The sequence below is a fragment of the Diadema antillarum genome, unplaced genomic scaffold (genome assembly GCF_040938485.1).
Source record: "Diadema antillarum isolate AM-2024a unplaced genomic scaffold, OU_Dant_1.0 scf00000071, whole genome shotgun sequence".
NCBI classification, from domain to species: domain Eukaryota; kingdom Metazoa; phylum Echinodermata; class Echinoidea; order Diadematoida; family Diadematidae; genus Diadema; species Diadema antillarum.
The window spans coordinates 4,025,001-4,050,573 of record NW_027270960.1 but is presented as its reverse complement, the minus strand read 5'-3'; the positions used below and the strand labels follow the sequence as shown (position 1 = coordinate 4,050,573).

General features: G+C 37.0%; 1 protein-coding gene across 1 annotated transcript in view; it reads right to left on the bottom strand.

The window, feature by feature from the left end:
* Positions 1–899: 899 nt before the first annotated feature.
* The window catches only part of LOC139717024 (uncharacterized), a 325,336-nt gene continuing 300,662 nt past the window's right edge, over positions 900–25,573 (bottom strand). Inside the window, exons 24-37 of the mRNA XM_071628540.1 lie at positions 24,748–24,893; positions 24,175–24,381; positions 23,277–23,375; positions 22,650–22,758; positions 20,961–20,999; positions 16,071–16,238; positions 15,513–15,776; positions 13,851–14,073; positions 10,513–10,643; positions 9,830–9,985; positions 8,821–8,982; positions 8,359–8,480; positions 6,189–6,344; positions 900–5,215 (exon numbers count right to left, since the gene is read on the bottom strand). Coding sequence (XP_071484641.1) covers positions 5,129–5,215; positions 6,189–6,344; positions 8,359–8,480; positions 8,821–8,982; positions 9,830–9,985; positions 10,513–10,643; positions 13,851–14,073; positions 15,513–15,776; positions 16,071–16,238; positions 20,961–20,999; positions 22,650–22,758; positions 23,277–23,375; positions 24,175–24,381; positions 24,748–24,893 — 2,069 coding nt within the window. The 3' untranslated portion in view covers positions 900–5,128. The remainder of the gene's footprint in view (positions 5,216–6,188; positions 6,345–8,358; positions 8,481–8,820; positions 8,983–9,829; positions 9,986–10,512; positions 10,644–13,850; positions 14,074–15,512; positions 15,777–16,070; positions 16,239–20,960; positions 21,000–22,649; positions 22,759–23,276; positions 23,376–24,174; positions 24,382–24,747; positions 24,894–25,573) is intronic.

The following is a 25,573-nucleotide window of genomic DNA, read 5'->3' as shown; positions in this document are numbered from 1 at the left end:
AACTCAATCCTAATGTGGATCGCACTTTCACATGACGAGACCCCTGTTCAACTAGGCATGCATTGTATGTACCAATGTATTCTATGAAACCATGCAATCAAACCATGAATTGAATTGAAGTGTGGATCAATTCTACTGGAGAATCTCATCGCGTGTTGGTGTTGTGTTTGTTACTGTGGTTTGATTCTACTGTTTATTTTCCTGTCTATCCATAATTTCATTTTTTTTTCTGTGTTGTAATTACAGGTAAATGAGCAAAGCATAGTTGGTTTCACTAAATGAAAAAAAAAACACACTTTTTACGATGATTTGTTTGACTTCTACACCAAAAGTCGTCTGAAATATTTTTTTTTAATTGGCATTATAGTGAAAAACACGTGTCCGACTTTTGTGTGTTTGTGTGTGTATTGGCGAATGGTTGGCCAATTGGCCTCAGTATGGGCAGTTATATTACATGGAAAGGAAAGCTGAAAGTTTGAATTTTGGGCAATACACGCAACCACAATACATTTTTAAAATGATAATTGTTAACCTCCATTTAAAAAATAACCAAAAAACATGAATTGAATTCGAACAAACTTCACCATAATATATACTCATGCACACACATACACACGCACACACACACTCACTCACAAACAGACAGAAACACATGAGCACTGTATCATGATTACATCTTGGCCCCATTTCATACAAGTTGATATGATAGCAACTCTTGCTGGAATGGCAACTTCCCATAGCAACAGCCAATCAGGAAGCTGGATTCTTGTTGTTACTATGACAATTACCATTCCAGCAAGAGTTGCTATCATATCAACTTGTTATGAAATGGGGCCCTGGTGGATGCATATAATGGTCATCCCTAGATGAAAGAAACACACAAATAATGACTAAATTGATTCCATAGCGGTGACAACTCAACGACAGTTTCTAGAATTTTATTGAAGAAAAAAGACAACGCTATACAATAAGAAGCCCTAAAAATGCTATCGTCGTTGACCAAAGAATATAAGAAAAAATCCAGAAAATACAAACAATTGCTTGGTAAATACAGTTATATTCCCGTTTCACTTTTTTTCAACCTTCCTCTACAGGAAACTAGAACGAGATACAAGATGTGAATATGTTACACTATGCAACAAGATGATTATACACAAGTGTTATTCAAGCTCCACCAAGGCATTACAGAAAATCATTAATTATAAAACATAATTATTTCATCGAGTTGCATAATATCGAAGAATTGCTTAATTTCGCCAAATCATAACGTAATCATCAAATTAGGTTATTGAATGGAGTTGCAGATTCTTCAGACAAATTGCCTGTCATTCACAAACCAACAGCTAATGAAGCTTTCATCTCACCACTACAAAATATAAGTATTTGTTGCACTGCGTTTAATACGCTAGCTTCTACAGAGGGATATAAATATTTGGGCATTGGAAATAAATATTGTATAGCTGAATCAGAAAATAAATATGGACTACTTCGTTTCAATAAATAGCAACATGATTCTCCGTCCAATTCCAAGAGTGTATCTTAAGTTATCTTAAGTTTTTTTTTTCACTCAAAATACAATGCTATCTATTTATGGCAGTGACAAACTCGATCACTAGAAAATGATTATTATCACTAATCTGTACACTACAACGAGTGTACACATTTGCTAGTCTTGGCTGTTGTGGTATATTAATAGTCTTAAACTGCACAGTTTATTGAATCCAAATCAGAATTCTGGAAGGCTGTAAAACTCTACTTTGGTGTGAAATTCTGCCATTGTTAAAAAAAATCCAGTATATATTTGAAACAGCACATAATTAACTTTCTTCTGTATGTTCTCTTTTTGTCAACAATTTGTCACAAGATTAGCTAGCACGAAGGAAGGAAAAACACATATTTGTGGCTCACACATCATTACTAGCCATTGTTATCACAAAAAAAAAAAACAAAAAAAAAAAGAAGAGAGAAAAATCTTCCTTTAACAGTCCTATTGATCTTTGCTTCAATTAATCATCACTTCATTTGCTACACGCTATGATGTATACTTCCAAAGACGAAGCTACACTAATTAAGGAACTCATCACCAAATTCTTTTGCCAGACAAACACTGGGGAGTTGATATACCACACGAACACTGCCATTCAACTGAGGTTTCTGTCGGTCTCGATCTCTGCTATCAAATATGCAATGGCAGGTTCTCATCTTCCAAAATGCGTCATTGGCAAAAGCAGTATCCTTTGGTATCAAGGCATATTGAAGTACAGCATCTGATACTATAATTTATGGAAATTGAGCAGATGGTTCAATCATTTAAAGAAAATGTTACAAAGTAACTACAGAGAGAGAGAAAAAGAAAGAAAGAAAAGAAACGAAAAGAAAAGAAAAACAAACAGGAAGAACACCATCATATTTTTATGAACCTAAAGGGGAAATGAAAATGAAACCAGGAAACTCCTACTGAAATGAACTCACAACAATGAGTTTGCTGATTGTGACTACCATTGGTTTAAAAAACAACAAAAACAGCTTTATTCACACTCCTTTTTTTCATGTTTTTGTTCTTGTATGATGACAAAAGCACCTATTCCCACAAGATTGCACTTTTGGTAACAATATAACATTTCCTTTGTTTTCAATCAGGCAGAACACACAGAAAAGTTGTTTGTACAGTCGGTATATATATAAAAACACCTCCACCAAACTATCTCTATTCATTTATCCTCTTTTTTGTGTGTGTACCAAAGCCTGAACAGTATCTGGCTTTCATTTCCTACTGCATCAACAAGATAAAGGTATAACTGTTAAATATATATACTTCTTTCATGTAAGTACACATATCTCATTTTCTAACAGGATGATTGCTTAGCATTTCATTGCAATGAAATATAATTACCAGAAGACTCTGAATAATATATATTTAAAAAAAAATAGCAACCACTCATGCACATGACTCTGGTCACATCTACACAAGAATATATCTGTGGTTTCATTACTACTGCTCGCAGCAATGGCATCACATTACATGGTTGCTGTAAAAAGCCGCGTGTCTGCTATGTACACTCTTCATTGACACACTCCGGAGGAAAAAAGGTGTCATCATCTTCACATACATTAGAATATAATCTGTTTCTGTTTTTGTTTTTTGTGTGTGTGTGTTTGTTTGTTTGTCCTTGGATCATATTCTCTGTCATTCTGTTACATACACAAGGTGTTGGACATCTCACTTTTTGAATGTTAGATTCTATTAACGTTAGATTCTATTACACACAACCACAACAGAGAAGTGATATGCTCAACATTCGTGTCAATCGCTCCGAGAGTCCTTCAGCAGTGAAGATGGTGCACATAATGTGCCCATTCATCTCATCCATGATGATTCATGGTGGATGGCATCATACTAGGTATCCGTGCAGCAGCTTAACACATCACACACCTCCTCATCACCATTGCCATACACAATTCATTGCAGAATTCAATTGCCAGTGGAAATAAACTTTACAAATCTGGAGGGACCTGTGTTGTGGCAGTAAACATCAGTTTAGAATTTTCCCATGTACCCATAGAGTGCAGCAAAAATAATGGTCGAAGAAACTTAAACAGTAATATGAACACAAGACAACTTTGAAGATGAAATTAATGTTGTTGACTTTGGTAGTGATCAGTACATATGCATTTCATTCTAATCCCTTCTAAAACTACATTGCATCTGTTTACATATAATTTTGCTGTCTTGATCATTTTCCCATAGTGGCTGGCAATAGTCATAGTTCATGTTTGCATTCTGCTCCTTGCTAACCCAATGTGACTTGCAGACATTCAGATGATAGAACAAATATAACTCATTTCAATGCATCAAAGTGTTAATAGAATGCCACTCTCTTCTTATCATGATGAAAACAATAACTTGTTACTTCTGAAAGATGCTAAAGTGTATAAATGTGCGTTTACTGTACCCAAATATTGTCTGTTCATGGTAGAATACATTAAGAAAAAAAAAAAAAAACCCTCTGTGATGTATTTAAATATAGCTTTCATAAAAAGTGTGATGAAGAGTGCGGAATATAATTATATCTCTGTCAATGTCGTACACCTGAAATCAATTCAAACTTTCAAGATTCATTGCCCTCGAACCAAGGTGAAATCAGAGCTGGCACACATGCCAAAAATGATAATCTTTGTTTGGTGCTGAAGTTATACATATACATTATTGCTCGAGGCAGTTGATAAGAGAATGCGTGCGTGCTGTTAACAAAAGACTTTAAAGAAAGAAGAGCAAATGGAAGTATTTCAGTTTCACTGACAGTGTAACGGAAGACAAAATCGGTCACAGCCGTGAGTTGAGCCGTAGACTCATACTACGTGTAGCACAAACATTTCATATGCTTCCTCAAAGGATGGCTGGTTAAAGGCATCCACTGAACAAACTCAGATGTTGGCAAAGGAACAAAACCACCAAGCTTGCTACATGTGCATTACCTGAGGACTGCATACACAACCATCAAATAATTTGACGATCCTACAATTAAGGCAAAATCACTGATAGTGTATCTGAGATTCCCACAAGTGTATAGCATAAGGTAATAATGCTTGGCATGTCTTTAACATAATGTATTACGTCTTAAGAATACGCTACAGATATGTCAATAATGAATGCATGTGAGTGTATGTCAAAGGGCAAAACGTGGATCTCATCACCTGCACCTGATCCAACTACTGAATACAGACGACAGTACCTTTCGAGAACCAGCTCATGAGCAATGATAGCATTCAGGTAACGTAGCAATACGCTCTAAAAAATAATATTATTATCATAATTCTCCAATAATGCCATTAGCCTTTAATTTCAGTCTCTTTCGCTTCGGGTCAACCCTCAGGCCAGGGAACAGCAAGTCACTTTGTTCTTCTCGATTTCAGCCTTTCAATAACGTCACCAATGACACTTCTTTCCTTTCTTTTCATCACATCTGCTTGTCCATCCACCAGAGATTAGCGGTATACCTGACCTCCTCTCCATCTTTCAAACAATCCCAAGATTGCAGATGAACACAGAACATTTTTTGCTTATTTGTTTGTTTGTTTTTTTCTCTAACAGTCTGTTCTGTGACTGTTTAGAGTTTCTCTTTTCTCTTTAGAAGAGTCCATTAGTTTTCTTGAGGTTCTTTTGTTTCCATGCCGGGAGTTGGTAGAACTCCTCTTTGGTCATCTTCAGCACCATCTGGAGAAGGAAAAAAAAAGAAAACGTGAAACAAAAATGGAATGGACTTTACTAGTGCATCAAGCAAAGAACTATACATAAATTAAACATTGCCTGGAAAAAAAAAAGCATAAGACATAACATCTGCTGGAAATGTTCAAATTTTCTGGGTGGTTATAACTTCACAAGTATATTGCCGATTGTAACGTAATAACAACGTGCGGAAACGATGACAAAATTTGCCCCACATACACTGTCCCAGGCCAGCACACTAGCCTTGCAATATCAAATAACAACTAACTGCTCTTGGGCTGCTGGCTCAAATTTCTTGGAAAACAAGTATTTTTTGTTTGTTTGTTTGTTATTTTGAGAGAGAGAGAGAGTTTTGATCTCACTTCAAACAATGTTTTAACAATTTTTTTGTTCATTGAAAGTCACACTTTTGTTGTATTGTTGTACTTTTTGTACAACATTCTGTTCTTCTTTTTTTGTTGTTGTTGCAATTAATGTGATGATAAGTGGGAAATATTAACAACTTATAAAATTATTTGATAAACTGCCATTCGGGAAAATATCTATATGCAAAAGGATTGTTTACAGTACTGTAAAATCACAAATGAATTTGAAAAGATTCACAGAATTAAAATGCATATGAAAGTTCTTGTCTACACTATAAATTTGCGAAAATTTCATGCCATGAACATTTCTTGCTTTGCAGAAGATATTTTTGGATTTCTGACTCTCGTTGCATCTAATTTTTGTTACCTACAGTCCAATTTGACTGCTCAAGGCAGCTCAAGCAGTATAAAGCTAGACGAAAATTGGGCAATAAATGCTTTGACAAGAATCAGACAGCAAGCAAACAACTGATATTGAACAAGACAAACACAGTTTATGAGTAACTCTGTACTTCTCATTCAAGATCACTAGACTGCCTTGAGTAGAAAAGAGACCGGTCAGTGGCGGCCAGGAACAATTTGTCCTCGCTACCAACCTTGAATTCTTCCTTTGAGAGGTAGGTCTCCAGCTTCATGGGGTCGACTCCCTCGGGCAGCGGTCGCTTGCTCAGCTCCTCCATGGTGAACTGTGCCTGGGACAGCTTGGCCAGGATGTCCTTCACTAGAATAGCCTTACCACTCTTCTTACCACTCTATGAGCAGGGAGGAAAGGGAGTAGAATGGTTACCCAGGGTGTGAGAAGGGTCAAAATCAGTGGGGTAACCCACTGGGTGCAACTGATTGACAAATTGTCCTACATCGACATAAATGAGTACTGAATTGATCAGAGTTTTAGTAGTAGCCATGATAAAAGAAATCATGGGCGTACTACTGGAGCAGGATTCGAACCTACTGTATGACCTCCTGATCTCCAGACAGGCGTCATCTCCACTAGACCACTGAGCTCCCATCCGACAGCAAGTGTTGGTTTTAATCCTTATAGCATGCAGCGTGTACTGCGTAATTATTCAAATTCATGAAATTCTTCTGTCAAGAGGTTTTTATGCAACTGAGTGACAAATTGTACATCGACGTAAATAAGCACTAAATTGATAAGTGTTTTAGTAGTAGTCATGATTAAAGAAATCAACACTGATCAATTCAGTGCTTATTTATGTCAATGTACGGCAATTTTACGTTGATGTAGGGTAATTTGTCAATCAGTTGCATAAAAACTTCATAACAGAAGAATTTCTTGAATTTGAATAACCCACAGGGAACTATGAAAACTGATGATGTCACAGTCTTTTCTCATAGCTTGGGTTGGTACCAGGCGTGAGCATAGTGGGGGACAATGTGTTCACAGAATATACATATAATATTCTGGCCAAGTGAGGTTGTTCAGAATGAGTTTTCATTGGTGATATTCAAAAAAACAATGACATCACACTCTGGCACTCAATAGTTATCACATTCTAGCATTATTTATTCATTCATTCTGTTTTATTTTCACAGGCCGTAGCCATTTCAGTTAATCTGTTGAGGAAGAGTCCCAAGTATAGTCTGGCAAGTGTCTATGGGAAATGCGTGTTGCAGTGAAATCAGCCTGTCCTAAACGGGTTAAAAAACTTGTTCACAAAGGGACTCTACATATAAACAACTCAAAACTTCATACAAAGTTACATACAAAAATACAGTAAATAAAGAAAATAAAAATTGCTTACAAATTGAATAGAAAATTAAGATTGAAAAAAAAAAATACCAGTGAAACATACACTGTAATTCACAGAAAAGCTGGAAAAACACCTTCCACCATTTGGAATCTGCTCGTAATACATCGAAATCGTCTTTTTATGAAGATGCATTTCAACTTTTATTTATGAAAATATTCTTCAAATTCTGGACAAAATCATGATAATGTAATACAGTGAAGAAATATTTATGTCTCGCCATATCTTTTCATCTCCCTCTCTTTCATGTCCTTTCCACTTTTCCTTTCTCACCCTCCTTCCTTCTCTCCCTCTCTCTTTATGTAATTATATATATCATATATTCTTAGTTACACATATAATATACTTTTACATATTCCTCTTTCAATGACATTGAGAATTGACAAGGTCAACATTCCTGTGTGGATTCAAGGTCGACATTCCTGTGTGGATTCATGGACGCTTTAGTCAGCTGTTCGGCTGTCATAACTCATCCAACCTGGCAAGAAGGGGAATTCCTGAAAATCCACACATACCTTCTCGGAAAAGTCCGGGCTATTTCTCAAGGGATGTATCACTATGTATTTTTGTGTTTGCTTTGTGCTTTCATGTATTTGTTGCAATGCTTGCTCATTTGCAAACAATGCCGGCACAGATAACCTGACCTCAATTGTGCCATCAGAAGCTATAAATGGATCTTAACCCATTGAGGATGGACTGATTTTGCCACAACCCGCATTTCCAATAGACACCTGCTCGAGTATACCCGGGACTCGTCCTGAACCGGTTACACAAAGCAGATTTGCTTCGACATGTACATTGTGTACCAGGATACTATGTGAAAAGCCACTTGTACACAAAATTGAGTTCAAAGGGATGACATAGTGACATATATAACAAGTTCCAATATTAGGATCTGTCAGTTGATTGGAATAATACAGAGTTAGCAGCAAAATAGATGAAAGAATGAGTATGCCCTATGAATAAACGAACAAAGAAGATAGATCTTGTGTTTTACCTCTTTGTTGATCTTCGTCACTTCCTCTTGAACCTCCCAGGCAGGGAACAGGTTTGTGAAGGTCAGAGGTTCAAGCCCTGCATACACCAGGTATGCCTTGGGTGGGTTCTTTGGCCTTTTCTCTGTTGGAAAAGAACATAATAAGTAAGATATTTGCCAGCAGATGAAAATAATGAAAATAACAAAACTATCACAACAAGTACCACTACCACTCCTACTTCTACTACAACAACAACAACAACAACTACTACTACTACTACTACTACTACTACTACTACTACTACTACTACTAGTACTACTACTACCACCACCATTACTACTCCTACAATTTCTTATGAATATTTTAACATACACACATGTATAGATATATGTAGAGATATCATGTGTGTGTTTGCAAGCATAATATATACGTGTACAGGGTGTATGTGTAAACATAACGAGAGAGAATGAAAATATGATTACCTTTACAATAAGCCATGATGGTTTCCATGGCAAGCTTGCGGTCGATGTCCCATCTAATTTTGGCCGAGCCTGTCTTCGTTGTGCCAGACGGCGACTCGTGGTCTGCTGGCCACCAGCCCTGCCAAAGGTAGATCTCATAGTGGTTGTCCAGAGCGAAGAGGGCTGAAATTGAGAACACACCAGAATTCAAATATTTTGTCATTGTTTTTCAGTCAAAATTATAATCAATTTGCTTTCCATATGATTTTATTTCTTCCTTAGCTACCATTTGGCCCGACCATTCACACTACTGATATTACACTACCCTATCAATATTGCCATCATCATCACCATTATCCCCATCATCTATCACCACCACCACCACTATCACCATTGCCATCACAACCATCATCATCCTCATCATCATCATTATCATTACCACCAATATCATCACCCATGCCATCACCATCATCATCATCATCATTGTCATCATCATCAACATTATCATCACAACCATCATCACTATCACCATTGCCATTACCATTGCCACCACCACCGCCACCGCCATCACCACCATCACCATCACCATCACCATCACCATCACCATCACCATCACCATCACCATCACCATCACCATCACCATCACCATCACCATCACCATCACCATCACCATCACCATCACCATCCATCATCATCACAACCATCATCACTATCATCACTGCCATTACCATCGCCATCGCCACCATCACCATCACCACCATCATCACCAACACCAGCACCACTACCACCACCAGCACCGTCACTATCACCATCATCATCACCATCACCATCACCATCACCATCACCATCACCATCACCATCACCATCACCATCACCATCACCATCACCATCACCATCACCATCACCATCATCATCTTCATCATTATCATCAATATCAGTAGTAGCAGCAATTGCACAATCATCATGAATTTCTTCTCCACTGCCACTACTGGTAAACCTGAACAACCAAGACACCCTTTTTGGCACTCACATGGCTGCTCCCCGAGATAGAGGTCAGACTGGAGGAAGGGGTACGGTGATGGAAGCTCTTCAGATCTGGATGGGTACAGAATCTCATTGGAGACGAACACGCCCGAAGCACTGGAGAGGTTGAAGAGTCTTGGGGTGTAGTCATACTTGAGTGGGTCTGTGGAGGGATGATGAGAGAGAAATGTCTGAATCATCTTCCACATTTCAGAAAGACAATTCTCACAGATCAAAGGGTAGCATAATACCAATAAAACTGGTGCAGTTTCATTTCGAAAGTGATTTCAACCCATTGAAGCAAAATCAGCCCATCCTCAACGGGTTATGAACCTGCCACACATTGACCTATACCATTGTCATACAATGCATCCATTGTAATGTCAACAAAGGGTTCTATGACAAGCTCAATCATTGAACACGACTACCTTCATTTATCATTTAACATCTAGATTTGGAACATGTATTGTTGAAAGTTTATAATAATCCTGCAAATGTATTGAATCGATGAAGGAGTGACATTTTAGCTCACACTATAATATTCAGAGTGATTGAAGCTCATATTATAATTCAGCTCATAAACCTCATTATGGCTATGCTTGTATGTACTTTGGAAAACTACTGATTAGCACATAAAAAAAAAAATCCCAGGGCATTATCTCCTTTACTTTCTAGGCACACTGATCTCACCACTTATTGCACTGTCATAAGATTTGCGGTCTTTGCCGAGGGTCTTGGTGAAGGAAGCCGTCTCCTTGCCCTCATCCATCTCCTCCAGGGTGACACTGCACTCACTCGTTAATCCCACCTCCAGAGGTTTGCTGGAAAGATGGTAAGGAACAGATCGGGAACATTGTCATGATTTCTACGTTGCTCTTTAATAAAGTGAACTGTGTCACAAATGCATGTTTCTTCAGGAAACTGTGAGAGTGTGGGCAGGCAATCCAACTAATCTTTGACAAGAGAACAGAAATAGTGCACATTGGGGCATGAAATAGTTTGTGATATTAAAGGCCCATTCTCAGTAAAAGCGTTCAAATGCGGAATTTTGGTGTCGCCAACATTCCATGACAGTTTGCGGTTCCCTGAAACCTATTAGATACTATTTAAATGTTTGTAATATATCACAAGGACTTTATTTGTTAAAAATAAACACGATCAAATGCAGTTGTCTGCCTTTTTGTGTAGAATTTTGCTGTTAAACTTCGTTAAGACCCCTAAAACGCAGTGTCGCCGGCTATTTCAGAATTATGTTTTATTGCTCCTCTCCGTCCACAAACACATTTTCCAAATATCATTTTCATGGACGATGAGCATATCATATGTGCTAATCACAATACTCAAAAAGTTCCAAAATTTTTATTGACTTCTTTTTTATAGCCTTTTGAAACCTGTCGCCAAATTCACCGCCAGATACGTTACCAGTTTCTTTAGTGTTACAGCATTACGAAAATAACAAGACTATGCAATGACCCTGTGTATATGAAACCCTGAGGATATACTTCATACATTGCAAGTACTTAGATTTTTTGTGCAACAGCTCTTTATTGAGAATACGGTACAATGTTTGAAATATCGATTTTCTACACTTTTATTTGGACAGATACGTTACATACTTTTCACGCCACCCACTGCGACAGATATTGTAATGTCAGACAAATTGCATATTATACATTACTCCTCGGAATGACGCATCGATTCAACATTAAAGTTTAGTACAAGTGAGAAATATTTGGTAGATATCGCTCTCATAATAATATGATCGACCATATACGTTACCACAGATACGTTACCCCAGATACGTGACCGAATTTTGCTCATTGGTCTTGTGCTTTCTGGGGATCAAATCTGGTCAAAATTCATCCCTACACATTACATGCTTCGTTTTGTTGGACCTCAGGATTATATTCTTACACCAAAAGGACAGAGAGGTGAAAAAGAGCAACACTTCCACATGATTTTTCTTTCTGCGTCAGTGTATCACAACTTAATGCCATGTTTTCCGACAGATACGTTACCACATAATCAAAATGCTGAAAAGAAATTGTAAATGTTTTTACAAACAAATCGTTGTGTGCTCATAAACTCCAAAGTTCTATTCTATAAAACCCAGCCACTTTCATATTCTATGCAACAACTTTGAACGTTTATTTTACAAGACGAAGCTAAGATTCAGCATATCAGTTTTTTGCTTTTCAGATTTAGCAGATACGTTACGTATAATTCAGGGCACCCACGGTGACAAATAATGTTATGTAAAACAAAGTGTTCATAAAACAATTCTGCATAGAATGACGCTTCCATAAAAAATTAAAGTTATGTTCAAATGAAGAATATTCAGTAGTAATTGCTCTGTAACTTCACCGACAGATTCATTTACGGTACGCCAGATACGTTACCAAACTTTGAAAGAGTAAAAAGTAGTTTATGAAACGCTTCCGAGAAAAGTTTCAGTGTTCTGTTGCATATTTATTCTAGTGTTTTTCAACATATGAAGAACTACTCAAGATTCATTGATAAGTTGAACAATTATTTATTCATTTTCATTAAAAGGGATGAGCCAAATACGTTACCATAGGTCAAACAACTGTTTAGCATATCGAGTTCATAGAGACTGTACCTACTTCCTTCTAAGTGCCTGCAAAAATATATTTTTCAAACCTTGCTTGCATTATCCATCAAAACTTAATGAATATTTATAGTCAGATGGATAAATACATTCAGACGTAAGATGCGAATACTCTGTGAATGAAGAACTCAGCTTTCACATTTAGGGCTCTTTTCCACTACATTTCATAGTTAAAATATTACGTTCAATGTTTAAAATGGTTAATTTGGGCTTACATCATTCGTTTTTACATCAATTCATGAGGTAAATAATTAAACAGGTGATATTTATTAATTCATACACAACTAAAATTATTACTTATATTTTACCAGATACGTTACCAAAGGTGATTCAATGTTTTTCAATAGTTATTTCCCCAGGAAAGCAATTCATATTTGTTTCCTGTGGAAATTGCAGATCGGATCGTTCTCTTTGCATGATTTGTGGGATTCGAAACTTTATTTGTAAGCGAAATTTGCTAAAAATGCAAAGTGAATCTTAAGGTTATATTTCATTTCAGCAAAAAGCATATTTCAACCTACCACACAGAAATAATTTCTACCAATTAGCAAGAGATGACAACATCTTTACCTCTTGAAAACCCCCAATATCTTTAGGGGGGACAGATGTCTTTTCCTGAACAGAAATTGGATCAAAACAATCAATTTAATTCAGAGTTAGGAGTCCATTACAACATGTAAATTTGCGGTAACGTATCTGATTGGTGATCAAAAATCATATATGATGCTCTATTTCAATTCATTTTTACTCAATGAATGGCCATCATTTAGAATGTTCCACGTTTTGTTTCGTATTTGACCGGTTTTGAAGTTTCCGAAAACACATCTTTGAATGTATTACTTTGTGGTTGATTTTTCGGTTTTACTCACATGGAATTGAACACTTAATCTGAGAATGGCCCTAAAGCAAAACATTAATCCAAAGTAAAATCACTCAATTTTGTTCCCTGTAAGCATTCAATGTGCAATATTTAGCTAAATGCTAGAGGCTGACTTGGTATTTCCTGTCTACTGCCTCAGTAACTGCACTACATTGCAGCTTACAATAGACTGTATAGGTCATATATTTTGCAGTTGTTTTTTTTATAATCTTAATGAATTTCGCAAGTTGGGTGCTATTCGCAAATTTAACAACGCGTGAAAGTTTCAACTCTAATTCCTGACATGAAAGTGACGTGCATGCATACATTTCTCTGTCCATTACTGTACTCCCCAATAGCAAATTTTGCCACTTACAAAATTTTCGGGAAGTCCTGATTCATGAAAACTTAGACTTGCGAAAACTTAGACTCGTGGAAAATATGGCATATACAATAATCCGAAGCCTTGAAATAGAAAATCTGCACCTAATTTGAAAAAAAAAGGAAGTCATGCAAAATGCTATTGAAGATCTCACTCACTTCTCCTTCATGGCTTCAGCCGCATGCTTGGCGCACTCTCTGGTTGCCTTGGAAACCTTGGCACCGTGCCAGAGGTGGATGCTAGCTTTCTTCTTTTCCACTCCCTCCAGGTTGACCAGGATGAAGGAGGTGCGAGACCGGAGTGACCTCATCTTGCAGGCTACCTCCACCAGACTTGTCTCTTTGGTGTGCTCTCCCCTCACATAGTATAATCTGGTGCTTCCTACACGTAAAAGGGATGGGAGGGGGGTGGGGGCAATTTCAACACCTGTCAATCTCTAGTAATGTAACAACTTAAAGGCATGATTTAATATTTGCAGATGAATAAAAAAACCCAGCATTAGTGCTTCAAAATAGATCTGATATGTGAGTTAGGGATAGAAACAACCAAAGTAAATATACAAAATGTGAACAATAGTTTAAACATATCAAGTTAAGATAAAAATGCTTCCAGACAAAACCGTCTACAGTTATGGTTTATTGAGAAAAACAGTGATATCTCCTTTATTTTAGGCTTTATTGCAAAAATGATATATGGTAGGATGTCTTGTGATACAACTGACCTACTGTACATATATGCATGAAATGTGATATCTTGAACATTTTTTAAATAAGTGCTCCCAAAGGTACATGTAAACAGGACCTTTGACACAATACGGATTGTTCATTCACTTCTTTGCTTTCTGCAGCAAGATGTTTAAAACAAGAAACAAGAGAAAGTCAAATTGGAACCTTCAAAAAAGGTTTGCTTTGCGCAATAAATGCAGACATGTAGACAAAGACAGCATTACTTTTTCCAACAAAGTGCTTTCTTCTTGACAGTCCTGCCAGCTACATAGGCAAGATAAACTAATATCTCCTGAATTCCTTCTTGTGATCAGCTTCTATAAGAAGTATTTCTAATAAGAATCAAAATCCTAATCACACATACAGGCACAAAAGATAATTCTAACTTTACTCTGACAGAATGTAAATGTCCCACTTTATGGTAGTCATGTAACACCTACAGTGATTCCTGATATCTGATTGGCTATCTGCTAATCCCATGACATGTGGTTCAGAGTACCATTGTATGCTGTTGCTTTTCAGTGCGCAAATTTTGTCCATCAGTTTTAGCTATTGCACCCTGACATCATCAACCATGTACATAAACATGGGCTCTATCAAACTCAGAATTATGCACCATCACACTCCTCTGAAATCACATTATACATTTCTTTTTTTCAGCGCCCCCTCAATGAGTTAGAAGTGTGTGCTTGATCACTTAAACAAAAACTGATCGCTTCGTCATACAACTGAGCTACAACTGTATAGGCTTAATACAATCGATCACCATTCATAAAAATAAAAAAGGTTGTCATTTTTTAATTACATTGAATTTCATATCTAATCAGCATGGACGACATTCGTTGATATCCGAGGTGTTGTATAGAACAGATAGTGTATGGTCTTTACTGCATCATGCAATGGAACAAGATTTTGCATTCCCTAAAATATTAGGTGTCTATTCAATGAGGCATAGAGCACTTCATCTGTCACACCACACAATATCCTGTACCATTAATATTGCACTCATGACCATTCACTATCTGTATTATATCGTATCTTATCTCTCGTTCATTAACTTTTGGGAGAGAACCCATTGGACCAAGCCCCCCTCACCCTGCGTGTTTGTCTCCTCATCCTCGCGCTTGCCCACGTGGACCACCATGCGCCCCCGGAAGAGCTGTAGGAAGGCTGCCGGCTCCTTGCCCTGGACCACCTGTTTTTGGGGACCCCTCTCCTCATCTAGCTCCACCGTCATCAGGGCTGACGCCCCCTTCTCATTGATGGTGCTCTGCTGGCCCTGCCAGAAGAAGTAGGCACACCTCTCGCGGCCCTGCGTTCCGCCCCACTTCGACACGTTGCCCTTCAGGTCACGCATACCTTCAGAGGAAAAGAAGAAAAAATGGTTATAATGACAAAAAATGACTTTAACCCTTATTGTACTTTGTTCAGCTATGACCATGCACGCTGAAGAGCTTTCTTAGCAAGACTGGCACAAATGTCTGGAAACTAACTGTAAATTTATAGAGATTACCTAATGCCCCTAATTCCTAGTATAGTAAGCTGGCACTTGCTATGAATTTTTACAGTACATTACATAACATAAACAAACAGACAGACAAAAAATTGAACAACACATAAATAAAAAAGGTTTAGATAACTTCACTGCCTCACCTGTGTTTTCCACATTATAGACCCATCTGATGACATACGTGTCACCCTCGTGGAACTGGCCGAAGCTCTCCTCGGGTACCACGCTGTGTTCGTACTCTAGAACGTGCCACACCAGGACAGAAAGTGTGTTTATTTTCTGACCCTTCCTATCAACCTTGCTGAAGAACGCTGCATGAGGGGATCGAAAAGGGAAAAATATGAACATCCACAAATACATAACAAAAGAATGAACTCCAAACATTATTCTATACTTTAAAGGAAACTTCTACAGAGTGGGCAACAACATGCAAAAACGTCATTGTGACATAAAACTATTTATCAATTTATTTTCTTTCACATTCTAAGAAGCGTTATTCAATAAAAAAAAGAAAGATACATATGTAATCAGATTTTTTTTCTCATAGTTATTCTTTGTCAATTTCATATAGACACATACAATGTATTTTAATACATATTGTATGTTTCTGCATTAAACCTGGACTAAAAAAAAAGGAAGGAAAAATAGCAATATCATAATAAAATGGTCAAAGGTCATCTAGACCTCCTTTGATTTCAGTATTATACCTGTGATCAATACAGACAAGTCAAAACTTTTGCAAATAGCTTCTTATGGTTACTTGTCATTGGTCAAGACACTTTTGAAATAGGACAATTCAAACAACTGCCATGTATTCAAGACTTCTTATCAAAATTTGTCAATGTTGCAGATGGTTCAATAGTAACCATGTATTTTGGTTACATAAGAATGAATCAGGATTAACTGACCTATTATATTTAGATGACATGAATGATTGCATGTCCTTACTTCATTATTCCAATGTACTGACATTGTAGATGCAGTTATTGTGGACGTGACATGAATTCATGACATGTTGGCAAATGTAAAATCTTTACAGTCAAGCAGAGATATTTTCATTCATTTCACTAGAAAGCAACGCAAAAATGAAAGGAAATAATAAGAGCAGATGACAATAAAAGCAACCGAAATCAACTTTTCAAAAAGAAAAAAACATTGCAACAATTGTGCTTTTAATAATGAAGAGCATGAAACATTGATTCTACAGCTTAATCCAAAACCCCGGAACAACCCCACATCTCTAGAAAGAAATAACAGGAAGTTGTCAAAATAAACAAGTTTCAGACGAGAAAACAAACAACAGTGTACAGCTTCCACCATACAAAAAGGAAAGAACATTCTGCTACATCCCGGACTAAAGGGGTGCTCACTCCTTTGGTAAGAAAAGAGGGCAAAAATCAGCTACATATACTACGGGAATCACTCAAAGTGGGCATACACTTGTATTTTAGATAGGGCACACACATGGCTGCTCTCACAATCTACTCCTAACAATTCCGTACAATGGTGCACATCACTTTGTTTGAGAGTTCTCACATAGATAATATTCATGCACACTGCTCTAAGACTGCAGAGCTGGTACTTGCATATACCACAAGAGAATAAATCCAACCTGCACATATCACTTTGTTGAACTTCTTTTAAATGCATCTTCCACAATCCACCTACAATATTTTTGCGACAATGTCTGATTTACGGCTTCATAGATTGAGATTATATAAGAATATGACACATTCATAATCAGATTAAATAGAAACAATACAGAGGACAGAGAAGGCATTAATTCTTAGCATGCCACATCCACATTTTTATGCAATCTGCTTAAAATTTTGTCTATCATAAGTACTGATCCTATTTGTTATATTCTTGATGTCTACATTTTATATAATTATTCATTTGCTTGTAGAGAAGGCTTTTGCCAAAGTCATGAACTGTTTGTTATCTATTCCCAGTCTTCATAAGCTGGTGCTGAACATACAGTATGTCCCCCCCCCCCCCCCCAAAAAAAAAAAAAATACAATCACATTTTTGCATTGATAGCTTCCAATATGATTAAACTGTCTGAATGCTATTTCAGAGTCTAAAAATATAACATCTTACATACATTTTGCAGAAAACCCCATTCCATTTGGTTAAGTGGTCACAGAGAAATGTGGATTGTTGTAAAGCATGTCATGGGTCTTATTCTTCCAAGTTTAGCACTTGGATGCTCTTGGAACTATACATATCAATGTGTGAACACAATGGACAGAACTTGGAGGGAAAGGATTCCTGACATGCTCTACAAAAATCCTCATTTCTCTTTGACCACTGAAGCAAATCGGATGGGGTTTTCTGTAAGATGTGGGTAACAAGTTATTGTTTCTTACCCTGAAATTTTGTTTGGATTGATTCACAATTTTTCAAAGTTATCGTTGTGGAGGGTCCCATTGTAATTCCTTTTTTTTTTTTTTTTTTTTGGTGGGGGGGAGGGGGGGGGGGGACATACGGTACAGTGTATAGCACCTTGCAAATACTATAGTAGCGGGGAAACTAAATGGGCACACTAACCCTCTCTGTGCCAGGGACTTTGGACAGTGTGTACAATGCTATACGATTTTCAGTGCCAATTGGCACTCAAAACACACAGAGAATTAAAGTGCTAATCTTTATATGGCTTTGAAACACACACACACGGTAAATGCAATATATTACAAAATCGTAATTATGCAACATTGATATTTGTGGACGTGCAGTGTTTCGATAGTTAATATCACTATCGAGCTAATCTAAAGAGAAAGTTAGTGAGAACCACTTCTTTTCTCTCAAAACATATACACTCCTTTTCTCTCAAAATATATACACTCCTTTTGAAACATAGGCCTACATGTACATACTGTGAATAGTGAAGAGATTTAAAAAAAAAACTTTTTCAACTATCATCCCTGCAGCATATCCCCAGTAGGCCTATGCCTTGAAACTCTGATGACTCCCCTTTGTGAAAACATGAATTTACCAGAAATATTTTATAGTCTTTTTATGGATGAATTGAGTGAGTGAGTGAATCAAGCAGCCAGATAAGATACTATATGTGAATGATTAGACATTTCATCCATAGAAAAAAAAAATTCTTATGATCTGATCTACAGTGTAATGATGAATTTTGTGAAATATATTCAGATAAAAATTCACATAGTTGGGATGCTTAGTTAAGAAACATAATTCTCAAACATGCCTTATGTAGAGATGCAATGCAAATGTACAGATAGGCCCTTGTACTGACATTTATGGGCATTGCTGTGTAATATATGACAACACACAAGCAGTACAACCATATGCCTACAAATATTACAGGGCAGATTGGTATGGTAAGCAGATGAAATAATTTACCCCTACGTGTACATACAGTATGTACATTCGTAAACATGGACATACATCGACAAGCTACATGTAAGAGGCAAAAGGGCATAAACTACACAGTATGTACTGTGCAGTGTTTCATGATGCCCAAAAATTTCCTCAACTATCAGAAAATGTAGGCCTACTGTTTGCTGTAGGGAACATGTATTTCTTGTGTGTGTATCAAGAAAATATAATCTATTCTCTTTCATGATGTCATATTCTTTTGAATTATGGAGGATACACGGTCGCATTGATTTCATATTTCAGCTTCAGGCATGTAAAAGATTGTGCTCTTTGGACGTCAAAGAATGGTAATGTTTTTTTTTCATGCCATTCTTGGCGGACACTTTAATATGAAGTAAATCAAATTTTGTGTATATCCCACTTGTGAGTTGCAAATCAGTAGGCACCTATCATATTTCTGCCATTTACGGAACAAGAAAAGGAGGTTGGGGTTGGTCGTTTATTTTGAATAAGGTGTCCTATAATTTTTTTTTAGACAGTCAGTGCAGTTGGTATTAATCAGTATGGTCTGGTTCAGGAAAAAATAAAGGAGCAATCATTGTGCTCATGAGAATGTGTGTATGGTAGGGCAACTGACTTTGCCAGGATAAATCACACAGAAGCCAATCACTGGCTGGTGAAAAGGTATTTCTTGGGGTTACCATGGAAACATGATTGCTAAGATTGCAGCATTGTTGTGCAGACAGATGAGAGAGAAGAGAGAGACGTGTAGTTAGGCCAATTATGCGGTTCACAGTAACGGTAACCGAGACACTACGTGAATGTTAGATACATTACTCGAACAAATTAGTTAGTGGTTTAAAGAACGTACAAACATGACTTCTAAAAAATGATTAGCTTGGCAGGGCCGAGCAATTTGTTCAAATCCATGAAACTTTCATACGACGAGGAAAATTGTTTCAGATGGCATCAAGTTGTTATACCAAAGCTAAGTTGATGTTACATGGTGAATTATATCTGAAGGCCACAGTCTATCATTAACTTTCAAAGTGTGGAAAACAGAGAGTGAAGCATAGCTACTTTTTAGCAAGAATTTCCTCTCATTACAAAGACAGGAAAGCAATAAGAGAGGATCATTCTGCTTGGATTGCAAACGGTCAAACCTTTTTTTTTTTTTTTTTTTTTTTTTAGTATCAGATTCATCTCACAAATCCATCCCATTTCATTTTTGTACAAAAACTAGAATTACATTCCCTTATCAGATAAAGAATACCAACTCAAGCGCCAATGCCTTGAATCATTCTCACACTTTTGTAAAGCAAGAAATTTTCACAGCATGAAATTTTCACAAATTGGAGCTGATGGATCTTTTGTGGCTCGAAATTTGTGCATATTGCCGCTGGCATTAAATGCATATATATAGTGTAGACAAGAACTTTTGCATGCGTTTTGAACTTTGTGAATCTTAGCTCTCGCAAAATTCACAAAATTACAAAGCACACAAAAATTTCTGCTTTTACAGTATGCACCAATAGAACTTCCATGGATTTGAACATGCCATTTTGCCTGCCAAGGAAATCAATTCTGCACCATTAATGTTTGTGAAGTTTGCCACGTGAACGAGATATTAGAGCACGGAAAGGATTGAGATGCGAGTGTGATGAAAAGAGAAATTAGTGTACAGTCACCTGGTATATCCCTTTCAATATCATAAGATGCGTCCAGTCCTGATGAGGGTTATGTTTCCGCGAGCCACACGTTGGTTAACATACATATGTTCACACACAATACATTCAGTTTGTGTTTAGAAGGGGGGGGGGGGGGGGTCACAAGTTGTATGTTTGGTGGCATTTTTGTTTTTTTGTGCCGCATACAACATGCACAAAAATTAAGATGATGAGAACACAAAGAAGAAATTGATGGAGGAGAAAAGAATGATGGAAAGAAAGAGAATTATTAGTAGAAATCTTAAAGAAGGCTTTAAACACCAATGCTAGATTCACTGTTGCCCAATCCAAGAATGTCAAACTTTCTTTTCACAAGTTAAATGTTAATTGACATTGCAGCTTTGCCACTTTTTGTGAATGCATAAAGTTGTGAAAAACCAAGAATCAAATTATTAAAAGACTCCAGGTCTTACATCGTAATTTTGAAACCGCTTGTTCACTGTTTTCCTCTGAAATTGACAGAAGACCACAACAATCAAAACTGTTCCCTACAGATCTGTGCACAACCCCTCTTTTAAGATATTCCAAATTCTATCATGACAGATAACACACTACTACGAGTATGAGTGCAGACTCTTTGGGTCCTGATTCCTGAAATTCTATGTAAATAGTTTTCATCCCCTTTCAATCTTTCTTTCTTGCCGTAACCACCAAAGACCAAAAAACTGGATTTGATAGGCACCAAGAAGGGTATGTTTTCCTTTGCTTTAACTACAAACAAAGGAGTTATGGATGAACCCCCTTTCTCTCTTTTTAAAAGATTTTGTCTCTTATTAAATATTCCTTCATTAGATTACTAATGCTTTAGTAAACTTCATCAAGCAATTGGCTGATAAAAAACATAAAAGAATGTAAGTCTGCATGGTACATAGAAATGGGTCAAGTAAACAGCTACACTCAAATCACAATAACAGGTGAAATTTGGTCCATTCAAACTTTTTAAAAGATCACATAAATGAATCACACCTGTGTGATTGTTACAGGACTACAATTGTATGTAACAGTGAACAATAAATGTAGCACAATAACTGTCCATATCCGATGCAAAAGTTAGGCATAGATTAGCAAACTCACTGAAAAACAAAATCCTATGTAAAACATATGTACATCCATGCCACATCACTGAACCGTGTAACAACATTTTTCTTTTCTCTGGTGTGGCTACTATGTCAACTGGTCTTAGAAAAAAAAAAATCAATTGTTTCAGTGAAAAATAAAGAATCAACTGTTTACTTTAACAAGCAAAACCTGTTACAACAATCCTTGCAAATTTCAAAGGATGTCACAAAGCATGTTTTCATATTATGTAAGACCGTGCATTGCAACCAACAAAAAGTCGCCAGATTTTACTTCAGGTCAAACAATTAAACAGAAGAAATACTTCAGCTCTTAGATGATATTGCGTTCTGACAAAGTAACAAAATCTATTGAACACAAAAATGCACATGACACTCAGGGTTACTTTTGCCGTATTAGGTGTTGCAAAACCATTTTCTTTTTTCTTTCATTTTCTTATGTTTCCAGGCATTCTGTTTCAGGGATAATTACATTCATTTGCTTCAAAAAAACACACGCATTCTTCTTCTTTTTTCACTTCAAACAACATCAATAATCAGTTACATGCAATACTAATGAAATTTCTCAACTTACCATCTCCCCTGCCAAGGTTGGTGCCTTCAAGTATGAGGTGCGGCTTTTCCTTGCTCGGTTGGATCATCAGCTTTGCATCAAACGGAACAAGCTCGGGGGCTTGCTCGTTCTACACAAGACAGAAGTCACAGATACCAGAATGACACACACATCATGGCAATAACCCTTCTCATGTTTCAAAATTAAAAAGACAGCTGGACTGTGAATACCAAAAGGTGTGCATTCTTCAAAAATCATGAAAGCTTGTGCACAGATTTCTTGAAGATCAAGATATTCATGCGACACCTTACTATCATGTATGTACAGTGTACATTGTATATCACAGAGATCGTCTGCTTTTTTCTATCTTCATGAAAAAAAAAAGCACAGGGAAACTTGAATGGTTTATTTCCTAAATCCTCACTGTACTGTATATTTTAATACTAAATCTCTAAAATGCATGGAAGCAAAATTTACTACAGCATACATTGTAGCGGGGGAAACCATGCTCTGCTACGTAGAATTAATAACTGGCATGTTATCTTGACTTTTCAAGCAGTCAAAAAGGTGCCTCAAAGCTGGGTTTTATCCTCTATATCCTAATCAAAATCAATCTTTTCTTCTCCCAGTGCTAATAATGTCTCATACCTTTTGCTGCTCATCTTGTTCATTCTTTGAGGCCACAGTTTCCCTTGGCCAGTCAATGAACTTGTGCCTGAAGAGTACCGTCTCCATGTGCTGGGTTGCCTAGGTAACGGAAGACACACAAAATCCATGTTCTCATCTTCATCTTTGTATTGGGGGGGGGGGGGGGGGGGGTGGGGGGGGGTGGAGGAGATGGGAATTTGTGCCAATCTTGTATTACTAAACCTTATGTATTTGGTATTCACAATTCCTCAAGCTAAGCTAATTTGGCAATATGAAATAGAGAGTTTGCACACCAACTTTAATAAATCACTAGCTGAAGTGAAAATTACATTTTTCATTTTTTTTTTTTCAGAGTCCACTGACCTTTGACCATTATCAATACATGAAAATTATTGTCTATTCATTTCTACCCTTCCTACCACATCATATAACCACTGGACATTCCTAGACAAAGTTAGAACTGAGAAATGCCACTTGACCTTTGACCTGAAACATTTTCCTAAAAATCTACTCAGTACATCAACAACCTTCAAAGCATTCCTGAGCCAGGTACCAAGTAAATGCATATAAGACGGTGAACTTTGAAACATAATGCTTCCGGCACCCTTCTGGATATACCTTTACATAGGCATAAATATATTTTTAGTGCAGAAAATTAATGCTGTTATGACTATGCAACAGCAGGAACAGATACTTATACACTCTCCACATAAATTATCTTGTAGGTTCATATTTCTTTGCACAGTATATCACATAATGATATGTTTTCTATTAAAAATACTAAATATGTATTATTGAAATATACTTCATAACCTCATTCAATGATCACCAAAATTATAGAGATCTGAATGGCAACACAACTGAATTCTCTACTCTGCTACATTCATGTAGGTTTTACCTTTCCAACTAATGTCCACTCAGGTCTTTCGTTGCCAGCCATAGTTTTTGTGTCGTGAGGCAGGATTGGGTTGACATCATACTCTGAGTAGTCATAGCCCCGTTCCCATAGCAACTGGGCCAGCTGGGCTGCAGCTTTCCTCTTCTTCTTTGAGGCCGACTTGCCCCTCCAGACATAGATCTCACTCCCAAAGTCAAAGACAAACACCTGGCCAAGAAAAAAACATCATGAAAGACTTTAAATGAGTTCAATTTCTAAGCAACACATCTCCTGGTATTTTGTTGTTGTTGTTGTCTTCTCATACAGCAATGGATGTCCCAAATTTAATTTGTGTAAGCTCCTCACTTCTTCCTAGCATAACAAAATATCTTATGTGTGGGACTGTGTTGTTTCACCTTGCTGAGTTTGTTCAGGGAGGTGGGCTTCCCACCTCCCTGGTTTGTTCCATCCACTTTGCCCAAAGTTTGGATGGAATGAACATTTAACACTGATAATACAGCTTCACTGCTAAGAATATGGACAAACGGAGATCAAAACAAGGAAGAATATGGCATAAGGAGTAAAGTGTGTTACCTCATTAGTATCCAGCATGTTGTATTTGCCCGGCGATGCCCAATACGTTTCATACGGTTCTAGTGAGTCGCCAACAACCTTGTAGACCATGTTTGTCTCTGTGATGTAGATCTCGTGGAGTTCATCCTCATCGGGTTTTCCGACATCTGCATTGAAATAGATTCACACCAGTATTCTCAAACAATGCCGAAAGGAAAAAGCATGGAATATGGATTCATTCACTACAGATGTTGTTTGCTGCATGTTTACAGTAGAAATTTCCCTGAATTAGAAGAATCTCCATTTCCTTTAACATATTTAACATCATCCTTGGCTGCTTAGCAATCTGCTCAAGGAACAGTGTGGTTGAACAATGATAATTAGAGGTACATCTTTCTAAGAATTCACCTTGTCTCTGGAAACTGATCAAAAAATATTAAAAACTTCCAAAATAATCTCTATAGGAACCCCCCCCCCAAAAAAAAAAAAAAAGAGAGAGAGAGAGAGAGGAAAAAAAAACCACCAAGCAACTACCAGTATGTATCTTATTTCATTACAAGCCATAAAGATAAATAAACATGAAGTCCTCTCATGCTTCCTATTTCATTGCATGATCCTAATCACATCTTGCATCATATCATCCTGAAATTCTTGTGGCACAAAGACTTAATTAGTTGGACAGAAAAAAAAAGAGAACTTACTATTAGTTGACTATGTTAAAATGCACAAGTACCATGAACACTGACAATTCAAAAGAATTCCTTTAAATACATGAACATACATTGTACATGCCAACCCTAAAATTCCAAAAAAAGGAATAACTGGGAGAAACTAGTTACAAGTATGA